We start from the raw sequence: 18,617 nt of genomic DNA on the forward strand, positions 1-18,617 counted from the left end.
CATATACTGTATATATATATAATTTTGATAAATGAAGTATTTTCCTCTTCTAATACTCCTGCCGTTATTAGTGGACTGGGTGAGTGTGGAGTGGGACCAGAGAAAGGACCAAAGACGTGGGGGAGATTCATAAGGAGCATATTAAAATTTGATTCAAAGGTGAGGCCAAATTTAGCAGATTATTAAAGAGAGTCCTGAGGTTTATTCAGGGGGATGTTCATAATAAAAGGATGGCTTTCATTTCATTACACTTAGAAAAATCACTGTGCAGGTTGTCTCCATAACAAAACTCTGCAAAATATTAACAATAAGAATACATGTGTTTTTGTCAACTACTATTACATCTTTACATTTTTCCCTTATGATTATTTGACATTTAAAACCATGTAAATATTGAGTCTTAATCAGTATAAGCTACAGTGGCACACGATTATAAGACTGAACATTACCAGTGTAAATGACAGACAGAATATTCAGCTCTTCCTCTTCTCTTCCTCTCGTCTGTGTGGTCCAGACCTGACACTCGGGGCAGGGTTAAAGACAAGACCACCCCCTCACAGCTCCACAACAACAGAGGCCATTTGTGCAAACAGTTTGTGAAGCGTTTAGAGAGCGGACAGATCCAGATTTCCCTCTGGAGCAGCAGAGCAGAGGGTCAGGCAGGAGGAGCAGGGAAACGCCACAACAAAGTCCAAGCTTTAACAACAGGGTTTAAGGTTGTGTTTGAGTCTCAGTGGTAAACGGCTCGTGTGGTTTACTCTGTGGGTGCTGAACATACACACGTAATGAGGCTTTTTCAACAATATGAATGCACTTGAGGATCATGCACATGTCCACTGAGAGCGGTCATTGTTGTTCAAGTGCATTTGACAGATTCTTTTTTTTTTTCTAATTCTGACTTGGTTTGGTGGGATTGTTCCTGTGGTAAATGTTTATCAGAGTTTTACATCTGTTAAGAGGCAGTTTGTGAAGAAAAGTGCAAAGCTAAAAGTTGTAAAATACAGGAAGTAGCAGTGAATTTTATAACAGACCCCCTCTACCCCCTCTACCCCCTCTACCCCCTCTACCCCCTCTACCCCCTCTACCCCCTCTACCCCCTCTACCCCCTCTACCCCCTCTACCCCCTCTACCCCCTCTACCCCCTCTACCCCCTCTACCCCCTCTACCCCCTCTACCCCCTCTACCCCCTCTACCCCCTCTACCCCCTCTACCCCCAGCCGTCATCAAGTCCATCCAAAATTCAAGGAGAATTCATGCAAAAAGGATTTTCCTGACAGTAAAACATTGATTTGATAAAATAAAGATGTCGTCATTTATTTTTATCTGTCAAACCATAACTGTTGTGAAATCTAGACACGCTTTGGCCCTTAACATTATTGTTGCTAGGTAACATGCCTCTACCAACGTATGGTGTATCTACTGCTCGTGTCCAACCAGGAGGAAAATATACTTAAAGTACATACAACAGATTACACTACTCATTTTACTACAACATACTCATCATTAGATTTAAGGAGTAAAGCAGCAGGATGTCAGAAAAAATCTAATTGCAATTTTGATGACAAGGCTCTACACACAACAGCAGCCTGTTAGCTCCAATCAGAGGGACAGTTGGCACGACCATTCCCGGGGTAATGTACAACATGTTACACACTTTATAAATGTGAAGGACACGTCTGTGTTTAAGTACGTCTTTGTGTGTCAATGTTCATGCTAATGCTAATTTCAGAGCCTGATAAATATTTAAATAACAACACTGACTGAAATAATCTAAAGCTAAAAATAATTGGGCTGTCCTTACAACTAATTTAATTTTGTTGTCATGTTACATTTAATGTTCTAATAGAAGTTAGCATCAGCAATGACACACAAACCCTGCCTGATCTGTCGCATTTACTGATTTTAGCGCGATTCTGCAAAAACCTGATGGACATTACATTACACCTGAAATGGTCTTGTTGACCGTCCGTGTGATTGGAACTAGCAGGTAACGCTGTGCACAAAGATAATTGTATTTTGGTTAGATTAGTAATATATGTATAAAGTAGGATTCTGTTCAAAGTGCAGATTTCAAACATGCACCAGAGCGTTAGCAACTGACTGAAATATAAACTGATAAACTAATACAAGTATCCCATGTATTTTGACAACATATATGCAGAAGTGCAAAAACAACAGGGTTTAGTGGGATTTTTTTTTTTTTTACAGTGGACATTTTAGTGCCTAAATATTCGCAGTTTTTGTGATTTGATAACTGCACCTACTCACACTGCCACTTTAATTAGATTGTGACATATTCTTCAGGGCTAATCGACTGACAAAAACAACCACATAAAGACTGCAAAATATCAAGGCATCTTAAAAATGATGTGTTATGTACGTACATTTTGTAGTATTTGACAGTAGTATTTGCAAGTTTTTGGAAACGAATGAGGAAAAACTGCATGACTCTGTAGTTGCTGTTTGCAAATCTCAGTTTAACTATAGAGCCAGGATTGTGACGTCACCTCATATGTTAATGTTAAAGAGATTTAAAGATGCTAATGCTAAACTTCATTCAAATGTTTTCTGACACTATAGACTGACACATGTATTTACCAGTAGTAGTACTGGAAGAAGTACCCTAGACACTGTATTACAGATCAGTAGGTCAAATGAAAATATCTTAACCTTTAACCTTAAGCACATACCTTGGTAAGTTCGGACTCGGACACAGAGCGGTGTGGAGGGGGGCGACGCTGGTACACAGGTGGACTGACGTCGTGATAACCGGGGCTGATGTCATGGTAACCGGGACTGACATCATGATAACCGGGACTGACATCATGATAATCGGGGCTGACGTCGTGGTCCAGTGGGAGGGGCTCGGCGTCCACAGACTCCTCCTCCTCATCAAGCTGTGATGTCATGTCCTCCGGGTGCAGTGGGTGGTCCAGGCCATTCTGATTCAGGCTACAGTGCACCGCTAGAGACAGAGAGAAACAAGAGAAAGTAAGGAAAAGTTAAATCAAACTGGGATTTTTGACCTCGGCGAAAGAGGCGCCTGATTTGTCTGTTATTAATGTTCATATCTTGATTTATCATTATCATTCTTTATGCTCATCCATTGTTGGACGAGAGGATGTGGTCCAAAATCAGGGCTTTCCTGGACTCCCCCTCCCGCCCACCCACTCCACAAAGTGCTGATCAGCCACAAGAGCTCGTTCAGCCATAGACTGTTATTGCTCCAGGGAGAGACACAGGACATCATTTCTGCCTGTCGTCATCAAACTGCTCAACTCTGTGCTGTAAAGTCTCACAGTACAATCCCTCTGCAGTATTCTGTTGTAAAACTGTAAATAAACATGAAAATATATTATGAGGGTAATAGATTTGTATAATTTAAAGTTCCTATATTACACAAAATGGATTCTTGTGAGCTTCAAGCCATGAAACATGTTTGAGTAACCTTTTATTATTAGTCTGTCCAGCAAGCTCAGGCTCAAAATGCTCAGTTCCACCTTGTGATGTCATGAAGCGGGAGTTTTCAACAGCTCCTTTTACCTTTACTTCAGTAGAGTTTGGGAATTCCAGGTTCTGAAATTATCCAAATGATTCTAGTGAAGGTGTAAATGGAGTTTAAAAACACAGTGGAGCACTTCCTGTATTACCACATGATGACATCACAAGGTGGAACAGAGTGTTTTCTGTTTGAGAAAAACTCAGCCTAAATATGCAGGGTTTGTGTGTTAAACATGTGTGAATGAAACAAAACACAACTCCAGGTCTGTTTGTGATGAGGAAACAACATTAGAACTTAGATCAAAGAATAGTGTAATATTACAGTTAAAACTTAAGTTACTGGGGGTTTAGTTGATAGAATACCAATCTGCTTTATGTCACAGATGTTTAAATGATGTTAACTTTTTTGATAACTTCTGCTGTAACCAAAATAATTTGTAGATGAATAAAACTCATCCCAATTCTGGTCCATTAATACTATAGTACTTCATAATCCGTACCTCACCTGTGTGTTGTATATGATGTACTTTTCTGACACCTGCTTGTATGTGTGTGTTTTTTATAAAATACTATACAATAAAACTGTGGTAATTGAAAAAAAAATCCAAAATAGAGCCGTTTGATGGAGCTTCAATGGAACAATCCCGTCCACTTTGAAGTTCACTGTGGTTTTCTATAAATGTTTCCCATAAACTTTTCAAAAAAATTCCAAATATCTAGAGTTCAAATGCATCGCGGAGCATAACCAGCTACATGCTCACTAATATCCACACCAGGACGACTAAGGGATTACACAGACGTTTTAATAACTTTGCGCTTTATAAAGTTTCAGAAACAGATTTTAAATAAAGTGATAGATCTTGTTGCCATTAGTTACCACAGAGCTGATTAATCCGGAGCGTTCAAATTTAATATAATCTATGGCAAAAATGAATGAGAAATTTACTTCCAGAGGGGGTGGGCAGTCACTGTTGAGCTCCTTACCGTACTGTGAAATATCCCTTCACCAAAAAATGTTCCACAGTGCAGCTTTGTGCTTTTAAGTGTGTACATATTTGTAGAAGTATTTGTATTCTGCTCGTTTGCAACGTTCTACGACTTTTTTTTTAATTATACTATTGAACTACAGTGTAACCAACTATTTTCCCTTGTAAATAAAACATAAATAAATAAAAAATATAAATAAAAATCTGCCTAAATCGAGGTCCACGTGTGCCTTTTCAAACCATTACCATGTACAACAGTTATGACATTGCACGTACACATCTGTCCACTAGAGGGCAGCAGACTCCCATCACAAAGCTGAACTGTAGAAGCAAGTATAGTAGTTCAAGCAACATTTTTATTGACCATACATCATTACAAAACCACTCTCACCGATTTCACCAGCATTGCAGTAGTAAAAGAGATTCAAGAAATGCATGATGGGTAATTTCAATTCTTAACATTGTTCTTCCCAAGCTAAGACTTTCACAGCTGTATAAGCACAGAGCCCTTATGTGCACTTCAGACCACACAGCAGCCTTAATCCCATATCATTATTCCCACACACACCTACTATCTCCTCTACGCCCTCTTTCAAACTCGTATTCAATGTTTTTATTATCTCTGCGTATCATTTCTGTCTATTTCCATTACTAGAATGTGTAAATTCATCTTTCTTACTAGTAGCTCAGTTGGTAGAGTTTGTCCACTGATCTGAAGATTGGTGGTTCGCATTGCGCTGTCGACATAAACATCATTGGTTGAGCGGTCTGTTGTGCTGTTGTTGTGTCCTTGAGCAAGAGACTTAACCCCAATGTGTGAGAATGGGTGAGTGGTTCCTTGATGTAAAACGCTTTGGCTGAAGTGCTGTTTCTATCTCTACAGGAGCTGATGAATTCACTAACGGAACTTTGCCATAAACTCAATGTCGGGCAACAAAAACTGTCAATCATCCCAAATCATCAAAACGTCACAAAGTCTAGAAGAAAGTTATGCACAGTGACTTCTGTTATTTCTGCAACAATAAAGAGTTTTTGGAGGAAGATTGTAATGTCTCCCCAACTCAACACAAAGGATTTAGTTTAGAATGAGTAAGTCTAACTGGTAAACGGTCACATTTTTACATATGCTTTTCCACTTTCAAGCCATTCAAAGTGCTTTAAATCAAGGCAGCTTACAACAGTATTCATTTGCAGGAGTAGGAATCGCACCGTCAACCTGTGGATCAGTGGATATGACCGCTCAACCAATGACGTTTATGTTGCGAGCAGGATTCGAACCGCCAACCTTCAGCTCAATGGACAAACACTCTACCAACTGTGCTACTGTCGCAATATTTACAGAAGCCTAAAGAGAGGAAGCGGTGCTAAATGATGTAAGAAAATGGACACTATATATGCATGGAAACGATCACAAAAACAGGACACTATGGATGAAATAAAATCAAATCAAATAAAAATGCTAAGTTTGAGTTTGTAAAAGGTGTAGTGCTTAAGTGTGGCACATATGTATCCTGCCAAATGTATTTATTTATCTCTCCTGTTTCAGGTTTTAAGACACAAAATCACAAATAAATGAATCCCTCTTCATTCAGGAATCAAAGGAAAATAAAACTTCAGCGGTACAGCCATATGTTGAGACTAAATGAAGCTACATGAGAACAGAAGGGTGTCAAAATCCACTGCAAAGACTTACTGTATCTTGAACGCCAGTGCAGAGACTGAAAATGGAAGTTATTTTTTTTTTTAAACATAAATAAATTGAGACAAAAATTAGCCAAATGTGTTATATAGCTGTTATTTATTCCCTGACTAACAACAACAAATAGAGCAGTTGTAAGATAGTGAGGTACAGATGTTAGCCAGAAAAAGAAATGGTTTGAGGGGAGTTAATGAAGCTATTTTTGTTTGGAAAGACAATCCTTAGACATCATACTTCCCCCATCCATAACTCCATCCCTAGACACAAAGCAAACAAAGGAAACAAAGAGAACAATGCAGCGTGCCAGGATGCCAATAGGTGTGAAAGAGCGCATTAAGAGCTGAAGGAATATGCTAAGTATGACTCAGGCACAGTGCACACTTAGTTTAGCTCAATAGACCTAGCTTACATACAGAAACTGAACTAAACAATAGCGGTTTTCAATTTCAGTGTAGTTAGCTCCTCCCTTCAGACAGATATAAGGCAGTGTCCACTAGTAATCTGACCAGAACTGAAGAAGCGGTTTAGATGAGCAGCCAAACATCTTCACTCCTACAACGATTTGTCCAATTGACAGATTAAACTTTTGGCTTTTACGACGGATCAGACCTGGACCACTGAGGGATTACAAAAACAGTTGTAAAAGTTCAAACGTTAGTCCCAAACATTACCAGGAAATAGTCTAAGAGTCTAAAGAATCAATATTACACCAACAAACCAGGATGTCAACTGAAGCCGATACCCGACCCAGCAATTTTTTTCTGGCTCGACGTCGTTATTTGATACCAGTCGTAATCACCATGTATTACATAAGAAACCATCATTTGCCACCTCACCTTCATGCAGATGTTAAACCTTTATAAAACAGAATAATTTCCTCTGAGGGTCTGGAGGACATGATGAATACAAAAGCCCCATAAATCATGACTGACCCTGGCTCCAGATCAGATCAGAGCTGCTCAGGGCCGATGGCTGGGACCGAACCTCCCGAACATTTGTCAACACTAATTTGAGTTAGTTTGGCAGACGCAGTGAAGCCAGGAGCACAGCCAGCCTCCAAACTATTTTAGGAAACTGGATTGGAGCGATTACAAGCAGTTTGACAGGAAATAAGAACAGAGTGGACCATTAGAAGTGCCAGAATGTGAGATAAATGCAGCGAAGGGGCCGAACTGTCCCCAAGTGTCATCAAATTACTATTAAAATGAATCAGCCACAACACAAAGGGGCATTACCACACTGTTTAAGATTTAGACTTCACACATTAGGACGCGAATCAGTGAGGTGGGGAATAATAACAACTCACAGTAAATGGGGCATTGTGTCACTTTTATAGCTCGGGTCTGCTACCTGATCGTCTCCACGGAGATGTTATTGCATTGCCTGGAATATTTCACAGGAGGGCATTGAACTTTTGGTAAAAAATCAATATGATAATGTGTTTTATTGCTCAGAGATACCTTGAAAAACTAGCATTCTTAAAGAGAAACAAGTGAAATGTCATACTGCGGAACATAAATCGGCAAAGCAATGGGCAGTATCTCCACGGAGACGAACAGGTGATGGACCCTCCACCAGAAAAGTTTTAAAACTAATTGATCGATAAGCCTGTCTCGCTTTAAAGAATCCACTAAATAAGTCTAGTGTGTGATATTTTTTATAGCTACAGAGGGATTTCAGTCTGGTCCTCACTCCCTCTGGCATGTCTCAAGCCGGACCAATCAGATTGGTTTGTTTCAGTGACGCTTGTGAAATGAAGAAGCTCATTGGTCACCTATCGGTTTCAATAAAATTATAATTCTCTCACCTCAAATTAACAATTTAGCGTATTTCCCAGATTATAAATTGCACTTTTTTTCATAGTTTGTCCAGGGGTGCGATTTATACTCAGATGTGACTTATATGAGAAATTATTAAAATATATAATCTCACATCTTCGTTATTGTCACACTGACAACTGCGCGAGGCACTCTAGACTTGTATCAGTATCTACTGCTCTTGTACCACTGAACATTTTAAGGTAAGGTCATTACGGTAATTTAAAAGACATCTGAGAAAGACTGAACAAAAACGCCCCCTAAAAGAAAATCGTTTCCTGATGAGTCTGAGAGACATGCAGAAGAGGAAGAGGCACTTCACCTATCTCCAGAGTTGGTGGAGTTGTTCAGAAACGACACTGAGAACGAAGAATTCAGTGGATTTATTGATTTAAAGTGAGATACAGAGTAAACTTGTTGCTTGTTTTTTCTGCTTTATTTATCTGATTAACTGTTAATATTTTACGTTAACAAACCAGACACGTGTTCAGTTCTGTCTGTGCTTCATGTAGCTGAATAAATATAAATGTTATGTTAGTGTGCTGTACTGATATTCAGATAAAATATCTGTTCTTGGTGTCAGATTTTGTAAAATACATTTCCCCCAAAAATGCAACTTATAGTCCAGTGCGACTTATATATGTTTTTTCTTCATTATTATGCACTTTTTGGCTGGTGCGACTTATACTCCAGAGTGATGTATAGTCCAAAAAATACGGTAGCGTTTTTTCGTCCTCAGTGAAATTTTTTTCTTTTATCATTTCCTCGCAAGCAGCCATATTTGTTTTGATACATAATGCCTTTCCCTGATTGGCTAATCCACCTGTCAGTCACCCCCATATGAGATTCACCGGTGACCAGACTCACATCTTCATAAAGTATCGAAGACGTGTATTTTTCTGTATCCCAGGCAATCGCAGTTACACGTTATTTTACTGCTGACGTTCACTTTTCTGTTTTAACCAACAAAACAAAAACATCTCACTAAACAGACTGCGGCGTACACTATTGTTCATGAATCAATAGCCTCCGATGGCATCATAAAAACAATTGAATCACCACAAGCTACAAAACATTGATTTGTGGAATACAAACTGGCCTCTGCTCCTCGTGGGTGGTGCCATTCTCATTCTCGCAAAAAACTCTTGTACGCGGAGTAAGTTTACAGTGATTTTGCTGTGGATATTGGCTTTTTGTCCCACGCCGCTGGAGCCTGTCCGATACCGCGGCCGCAGCTCCCGTTGTGTGGTATTGATGTTGTTAAAATGCATTAGACCTCCGCTGTTTCCCGCTCTTGGGCGAAACAAGCTGTCAGCGAAATGCCAAATCAAAACAGATATGGGAGACGGGAGGTTCTCCGGCTCGTGGGGATTTTAGAGACGGAAATTTACATGTGATCAATGAAGCTCTGATCTACTTATGGTCGAGGTTGTTCCAAATAGAGACGGAAATTGAAAGCGGATTTATTATTCCGTCTCACTGTTGAGCTCCATAAAACGATAATTCTGTCTTGGCCGAATAGCTACAGTGGAAAAACATTCTTCATGGGCTATATATTTACACGTCAATGAAATATGATTCTATATTTGTACCTCAAACCGGCCCGTCTGATCTCCTGTTTACACCTGACTAACTACAGCCCCTCAGACCTGACCACAGCGCTGCCGTCTGAGGTAAACAACGCTGGCACATGTTTAAACAAACCACAGACTTGAGATGCTCTGCACGGACCTGTTCTCCCTGCATCCCTCGCTCCCCTCCTCTCTATCTCCTTTCCCTCTCTCTCTTACTCCCTCTTTCACTTTCTTTTTTTCCACTTCTTTCTTCACACTCACCTTTCCACCACCCCGTCCTCTCTTATTTCCATGTTCTCCCGTCTCCCATCTCTATCCATCCCCTCCACTCTCTCCATTTCCTCTCCCCTCTTTCTTGACTCTTCCTACTCCTTTCCCTCCCCCCATCATTCAATCATTCTTTTCCCCCCTCCTCTTAGCTCTACCTCTCGTTTTAAATCTTGTGCTCATTCTCCCCATTCTTCTAGCACCCCCTGAAGGCTGGTGTGATGCTGCAGGACACACAGGAGGAACACTTATGTCCTGAGGGTTGTTCATAGACTGTATACAGAAGTGGACTAAGTGAGTGCGGCGTCGCCCGTAGCATTTAGATCAGGGGTGTCAAACACATTTTCACCGAGGGCCACATCAGCAAAATGGCTACTCTCAAAGGGTCAGATGTTAAATGAATGTAAGTACTTTTTAAACTTGCTAATTCACCATTTCTGTATTTGTTACTTATTCAAGGTACAAATATTGCATGTGCATTTGCCTATATGTAAAAATATGGCTGTGTAATTCCTCCTGTTAAAGTGACATTTTAAGACCATCATAACTTTTAATTTACCCTGCTGAGGGCCACATAAAGTGATGTGGAGGGCCAAATTTGGCCTGCGGGCCTTGAGTTTGACACGTGGTTTAGATGCAACCGAACAAAGCTCATCAAGGCTAGTAGTTATAGCAACTAATCTGCAACCACGGACCATGTTTTGAAATCCGAGCACGAAACCAGACAGCCAATCAGGAGTGAGGCTGTTGAAGGTTCTGTGACTCCTCCCACTCGCACCATTGGTTTGTCAGGAAATAAAAACACCAGGAGAACATTTTAAGGTCAGAATCACAGAAGTGTATGGATTTATGACTCTGATCAAACTGTCCTGATGGATCTGATTAGCATAGCCTGTTTGAGCCGTCGATTGTCATTTTCTGCTCAATCTGCTTAAATCACTCCGGGACAAATAAAGTGATACTGATTGATAGATTACTCCCTTCCTCCCTTCTTCTCTATCTCTTTTTCCTCCCACTCCCCTCTCATCACTTTCATCCCTCCTTCTCTACATCAGTTCAGGACGATATGTGCAACACGGTGGAGGAGATCTGAATAACACATTTCCAGCAGAGCCAAGGCGACAATGCAAAGTGACGGAGAGAATGGGACGAGAAGAACAACTCTGCTATAGTTCACAAAATAAACACATCGATCTCCTTTAAACCTTTACACAGCTCTGAGACTGTGAGCTTTAATGAACAGCAACACACTCTAAAAATAGACACATTATATTCTTCACACAGCCTCACATGCACTGTGATACAGGAGAGAGGGAAGAGGAGAGAGAGAGAGGAGAGGGAGAGGAGAGAGGAGAGAGAGGAGAGGGAGAGCAGAGAGAGGAGAGGGAGAGGAGACAGAGAGGAGAGGGAGAGGAGAGATAGAGGAGAGGAGAGAGGAGAGAGAGAGGAGAGGGAGAGTGGGGGGAGAAAGAGGTAAAGGGAGAGAGAGGGAGGAGGGGGGTAGAGAGGGAGAAAGTGAGAGAGGGGGGTGAGGGAGATAGGGAGGGGGAAAATACAGTGAGGGAGAGAGAGAAGTAAAGGGAGAGAGGGGAAGGGGGGTGAGGGAGAGAGAGGGGGTGGAGAGGGGGAGGATGGAATGAGGGAGAGGGAGGGAGGATGAGGGAGAGAGGGGGAGGAGAGGGGAAGGGAAAGGCAGAGGGAGAGGGGAAGAGAGAGGGGGGAATGAGGGAGAGAGATGGAAAGGGAGAGAAAAGGGGTAGAGAGAGGGTTATGGAGAGAGAGCAAGTGGGAAGAGATATGGGAGAGAAGGGAGAAGAGGGGAGAGAGAGAGAGAGAATGACAGAGTGAGAGAGAGAGAAAGAAAGGCAGAAAAGCAGAGGAGGCAGAGAGTGAGAAAGTAGGGGAGACAGAGAGCATGAGGAAAGAGAGAGAGGGGGGAAGAGAAGACAGGAGAAAGAGAGAGAGAGAGCAGAGGTTTTTGTGAATGAGCTGAGTAAAGCGGCGGCTAACACAGGAGGGAGTGAATGCGCCCTAAGCGATATGTATACTGAATGAAAGCTAATAGCTAATGTGATGGAGAAGGGATTAACGTAGGATTTGGCTTATGTAACCACGACAACAGTGGAAAGACTACTGAAATAATCAAAGAACAGTTATGGCTCAAAGTGAACCTTTTACAACTCCGAGCACTGCTATTAAATGTGTACTTAAAGATGCACTGTAACTTTGGGTGATGCCAAGGCGGCCGTGTTGGCGATCAGACCTATGGAGAGGCGAGTCCACTCACAGCAAGAATCATCTTTACCAAGGCAATAAAAGTAACTGTAATTGAATAAGTGCAAGGTGATGCCGTACTGTAGAACATCAACGCAGCACTTTTAAAAGGAGCCAAAATGAACTTCCTGCATTATAAACGATCTCACTCCATACTGCTGCTTCATGAATACAGAGATTGGAGGGGCTGATGGTGACACTTGGCAGCCAAACCCAGAGCAGCTGTGGTCATGAGCAGAACCATCACCAGTTGTGGAGTCGATAAATCCTCATATACAGTGTTTATGATGTTTTCACATTTTAGCAATGCGTTATATTTACTTATTGTTTACATATTTGATCACATTTCAGTTTGAATTTTCAAAGTTGTAGTTTTACAATACAACTGAACACTCTCTCTTCTCTTATGGATCAATCGTTACTGTGAAGTTACATCATGTTGGGGGTGTTCTGTCTCTATGCTTACGGCGGAATGTTCAGCAGTTACCATGGAAACACAATGGACACACAGTAATAACTACCATAAGAGTTTTAAGACCTTCTGAAAACGCAAAAAAAACTAAACAAAATGGATTTAAACATCACATTTTCAGGAGCCTGTGAACAATCCGAGCGTTCATGGAGCTGTTGAGGTGAGAGTGACGAACTGAACAACTCTTTGCTAATGCTAGCTAGCGTGTGACTGTAATGCTAACTGTGAAAATCAGCTCAACTGTTGTAGCCAGTAAGCCAGTTCTTTATGGTCAGATTGTGTTAAAATAAAGCGCACATTAAAGTCTAACTTGAACAACAGAGCTTCAGACGCAGCAGTGCCTACAGTTAGCATCAATAGAGTTATGTCTGTCTGTGGGTTGAAGGACAGGTCACTCAAAGAAAAACATTTGCCCGCAACGACTGCTCTGACCTCATGTTTATTCAGGAGAAAGAAGTTGAAGAAGCTGATGATGAACTGATGATGAAGTGACTAAATCTATATAAAGAGAGCAAAGGGGGGCATTGGATTCCCTGATTTGGTTTTGGTGCCAGAGAAGCGTTTTTCAGCTTTAGTCCTGAGAAGAGTCCTGGCACCATCTCAACACAGATTACAGTCCCTAGTGCAGCAGCTGCTCTGAAGGAGGGGGCAGAAACCTGGAGCTCATTCAGAAATATGTCCATCCAGATTCTGCACAAAAACAAAGCCCACGTTGTATTTGATTGGCAGATGCCTCACACTAAACTGGCCAGCTTTCACAATCTTCTGTCAGGCTTTTATCAATTGAGATGGAAAGCAAAATCCAAAAACATCTATGTCGCAGATGTTAGCTGCGAAGTACACAAATGCTCTGGCAAAGCTCAAAGTTAATTTCATACTTGAGAAGCATTGCAGTTTACAGAGTGGTCCTGGGAGCAGAGTGGAAGTCATTACCAACCCTTGCAGTTTGCTAAAATATATGTGATCTATTATTGTTACCATATGAAGACGTCTATGTTCTGCTAAACCCATAATTTCAGAATAAAAGGCTCTCTCCCTCTGCAGTTCTTAAAGAGGTTTTGGAGCATATTTGGTATATCATAGTGGTAGCTGACGTAACAATTCAGGAAGTATGTATACAGTGGCCCCTCACTATCTCTCAGTTCACCTTTCGTAGACCATTGTCCATCAGTCTCCTCCGTGCCGTGTCTCCTGTCCAGTACAGAATGTGTTCAGACAAATTTACATAAATGTTGCATCGCAGTGTGACTCTTAAGTGCTGTGTGTTTGCAAGTTTTCTCCACGACAAAACCCACAATGTCGATGAAACGTTCTGCACCGACAAAGGCGCCTACAAACTTTGACAGAAATGTGAGAAATTATTAATGCCTGTGTGAGAAAAGTGTATAAAGTGTGTGGTGAGGGGTTTTACAGCTGCAAAACATATAGAATAAGTGTAAAAAATAAAGCTGATACTTCGCGGATTTCGCCTATTGTGGGTTATTTTTAGAACGTAACCCCCGCGATAAACCAGGGACCACTGTAAACGATGCATTGTAATTCCTTTGCCCCATAACCACAGTATAAGTCCTCACTGCTTTACATTTAGTGAAGTGGAGCGATAGTAGCTCAGTCGGTAGAGTGTTTGTCCACCGAAGGTTGGTGGTTCGAATCCCGCTCACTTAACCCATCTTGTCCGCACTGTCTGTGTGTGAATGTGTGCGTGAATGGGTGAGTGGTTCCTTGATGTGAAGCACTTTGAGTGTCTTGAAGGGGGAAAAGTGCTATATAAAGACGTGATGACTGACCATTTGCAAAGTGGGTCATTATGTTGTCCACTACCACACAAGTACATGTCTCACAGAGTAGAACATGAACAAGATTACGAGATACAGTCGGGCTTGTCTTTTAATCCACTGACATACTTTCAACAACTTCAAAACATATTTCTCGTTTTATGTCTTGTCCAGTGATGTGTGCATTTTTCATGAATTTTTTGAGAACCTAGCACTTAAAGATCCTATATTATGCAAAATTGACTATTGTGAGATTTAAGATATGTTTGAATGTTATCTCATCAAAAACATTCAGAAAGTTGTGTTTTGTTTCATTCCCACATGTTTAAGTAATCCTGTATTAGTCCGCCTACATCTTCAGAGCTCAAAATGCTCTGTTCCACCTTGTGATGTCATGGAACAGCTACTTTTTACCATTTCCAGAGCTGAAATGATCCAAACAATTCTAATTAAAGTGTATGGCAAGACAAGGCAAGTTTATCTGTATAGCACAATTCGTACATAAAGTAAATCAAAGTGCTTTACAGAGTAAGAAAGACATTATGTATGGGGTTTAAAAACACAATGGAGCACTTCCTGTATCACCACATGACATCACAAGGTGGAACAAGTGTTTTCTGTTTGAGAAAAGAACTCAGGATATGCAGGATTTGTGTTTAGGACATGGACCACAACACAACTCTAGATATGTTTTTGACGAGGAAACAACTTTATAACATAGATCAGAAGATGTACCTAATTACTGCTGTACTTAAAGAGACACTGTGTAACTTTTCTGGAGGAGGATATGCCACCTGCTCGTGTCTGCAGATGTTATTGCTTTGCCCAGAATGATCAAATGGCATTAAACGAACCTATCTCCATGGAGACGAGCAGGTGACGCAAGTGCATTCTAAAAGAGGCACTTTGTGAGTGATCACCGCGAGCTGTGTGCATCTGAGTGTAAAACATTTAATAGATTATAAAACGAGAAGAAGGAGCCATAAGCGACGCTGGCATTGACTGAGAGGAAGAGCACCTCAGCTTTAAGTAGACCCATTTAATCCTGTCTTTCTTATTTATTTGTGCTCAGTACTTGTGAAATGGAGCTTTAGTTGGGTGCACTACCACTTTTCTAATGGCGGGTGTGCTGCTTAACCTACTTCACATGTTATTGGCTTGAATGTTCCACAGTATGGCATTAAGCTTATCTATATCAGGCGACAGGAGCTCAGTTGGAAGAGCGTTTGTCCACTGATCCAAAGGTTAGCAGTTCGAATCCCACTCCCGATCCAAACAGCATTGGTAGAGTGTTTGTCCACAGCTCCCACAAATTAATACTGTTGTTGTGTCCTTCGGCAAGACACTCAACCCACCTCACATCCCAGTGACAGTGTACAGCGTTCGGAGTGCCTTGAAGGTGGAAAAGCGCTATATAAACATGTCTCGATTAACCATATCCATAGAAACAAAAAGGTCCACCAGGTCAAGTTACAGGTGAGATCCAGAGGCGACCCCACTCACACACAAATCTTATATTGCAAAAAAACCCCCAAAAAAACCAAATTTCCTACTAGTATTAAGAAAAAAGTACTACGATAAAAATGAGCCCTCAAGCCATCTATCATGTTTTGAACGATAAATAGGTATAGTAATTATCAGGACATGGGGACGTGGCAAGAGCTCTCAAAACATTTCACATCTCTATGTATCTGACCCAAACTGAGTTTAATCTGCTTTTTTACATATAAATACCAACAACTCCCAAACTTTCAGCTAACTCACTCACTCACTCCTTACTGCTGTTGTCCCATATAAATCCATATTAGTGATGTGACATAACGAACGAGTCGCCTCTTTTACGCGGTTCCTTATTGTGAATGATTGGAACGGGATAATTTATTTTAAAAAAAGAACCAAATCATTTTCTTTCTAATCTGTCTGCATTTTAACACTGATTAACACTGAACCGACACAAGACTCATCACAGAAGCAGAGCAGCCCACACCAGTGAGAGCTTTGTTCACAAAAAACACATTCAGCTTCGTAATAGCAGTTCATTTAATCATTAGTGCAAAGTTTTATTTAGATTCTGCATCATTCCAAAGGGTAAACTCACTCCCACTCTCAGTTTGAACCATTTAAACAAATCTTAGCCTTGGTTAAGTCTCTCTGTAATTACTTTGTTGTTACAGAGACAACAGTGAAATAAAAATTGTGAAATAATGGCTCAATACGAACATTTTAAGACCAAAATGATGAGCCTGACAGCAGCATTTATGGAGAAAGGGCCGACAGTTTTTCAATGTAAAGTGAATTGAAGCCAGAGTCAATGGAGCCGGAATCGCACCCATGATCACTTCCCATTTGGAACGCGGCGGCTAGCAGGTTAGCTTTATCCATTTATATAAACAGTCTATGGTTCTCACACTGGCTTCTGTCACATCAATAAATATAAAAAAGAATCAGCTTTTTGTACAGCTCTTTGAAACGAACAGATCCAAAAGATTCAAATCCCTTAAAAGAGCCGAAAGTCCCATCACTTAACCATATACGAGTTGCGTTCGACTAAGACTCCATCGAGCGATAAATCACCTAAATGACTAGGCAAAGCAATAACATGTCCAAGGAGATAAGCCAGAAAAGTGATGCAACCGCTCGGAGGTCCACAGGTTGGGAAAAAATATCAAATACACGAGCTGATGCAAGAATTTTCTTCAAACCCCATGACTTGTACTGTCTGGATACATCTCTGATTCTATTCACGTCTGCTGGTTTAAAATGGACACTCATATCTGTGTGATCTATGGGCTGCCTCTTAAATTAGCAGGAATCGGGTGAAAGACAAAGAAGAGAGAAAGAGAAAGAACTGTCTGCCCGCGGGCCTTTGGCAACTTTCTCATCTTTAAAGGGCTCATACTACAATATTTTCTGATCTGTTATAATGTTTCCTCATCACAAATAGACCTGAAGTTGTGTTTTGTTTCATTCACACATGTTTAACACACAAACCCTGAGCGTTTAGGCTGAGTTCTTCTCTCAAACAGAAAACACCCTGTTCCCCCTTGTGATGTCATCATGTGGTGATACAGGAAGTGCTCCACTGTGTTTTTAAACTCCATACACCTTCACTAGAATCATTTGGATGATTTCAGCCCTGGAATTACCAATGTGCACTGAACTAAAGGTAAAAAGGAGTTGTTAACTTAAAAACTACCAAAACATGACATCACAAGGTGGAACAGAGCATTTTGAGGTTTGGAGATGTAGACAGACTAATAATAAATAGTTACTCAAACATGTGTGAATGAAACAAAACACAACTCCAGGGATGTTTCTGAGGAGATAACTGCATTATAACATGACTTAAAGCTCACAACAGTCCATTTTGTGTAACATTGAACCTTTCAGAACATTCAGGAACTATGAGGATATGGATCTAAATATAAAGAGAGGAGCTGTAACAAATCTGTACTTTGACTTGGTAACATTGGCTGTTACATACTTTAAATACAGATGTGTTTTTTGTTGGTTTTGTTTTTCTGTTTTATGTACTGATATTTACATCTCAGAATGGTCTGACACAAGCTTATTAAAGTCATAAATATATCACTTACATGTTACATAAGAATACGATTTACAGAACAGTGCAGAAAAAAATACATCGGCAGTGCTTTCAGTAAACGGAAAAAGACACATAGGACAGAAGGTGAGAAGGAAACAGTGAAGGCGTGCACATGAGCAACAAAACACAACAGGAGCAACTCAAGTCATTTCTGATCATTGTAAAAGAGAGAACCACATTATGGACTGGGAAAGAGCAAACGTCATTGGGACAGAGGGCAACAAACATCAGCTCTGGATTAAGGAGGCAATCGGAATATGGATACGTGCTCACTGGACTGTAAACCGAGACGAGGGGCCTTTTTTACTCTCACACACCTGGGAGACTGTCCTGAAGAAGACGGGCTACAGATGGCGCTGTCGTCCCGCTTTGACCATAGGAAGACAGCACCAAAACCTGTTTAAATCAGCTGACCGGAGACGCCACAGCAACATCACGTGACCACTCTGAGGCGCTAGTGAGTAGTCCAGACTGTTAGGTATGAAAACAAATTAAACCTTGGTCTAGCCAGAGGATGGGTCTATGATGTGTTTAAGTTTATGGGAAATCTTGATTACCCGGATTAAAACAACCAAACACCCAGAGAACACCTCATCCAGCAAACAAATTGAACCTGTGACCTTCTTGTTGTGAGGCAGGGATGCTAAC

General features: G+C 40.9%; 1 protein-coding gene across 1 annotated transcript in view; it reads right to left on the reverse strand.

Moving 5' to 3' along the window:
• samd12 (sterile alpha motif domain containing 12) overlaps positions 1 to 18,617 on the reverse strand; it is a 181,083-nt gene that overhangs the window by 140,536 nt on the left and 21,930 nt on the right. The window contains exon 2 of the mRNA XM_055225400.1: positions 2,691 to 2,965. Within this exon, the coding sequence (XP_055081375.1) occupies positions 2,691 to 2,965 (275 nt within the window). The remainder of the gene's footprint in view (positions 1 to 2,690; positions 2,966 to 18,617) is intronic.

Source organism: Periophthalmus magnuspinnatus, chromosome 11, assembly GCF_009829125.3.
Source record: "Periophthalmus magnuspinnatus isolate fPerMag1 chromosome 11, fPerMag1.2.pri, whole genome shotgun sequence".
Taxonomy (NCBI): domain Eukaryota; kingdom Metazoa; phylum Chordata; class Actinopteri; order Gobiiformes; family Gobiidae; genus Periophthalmus; species Periophthalmus magnuspinnatus.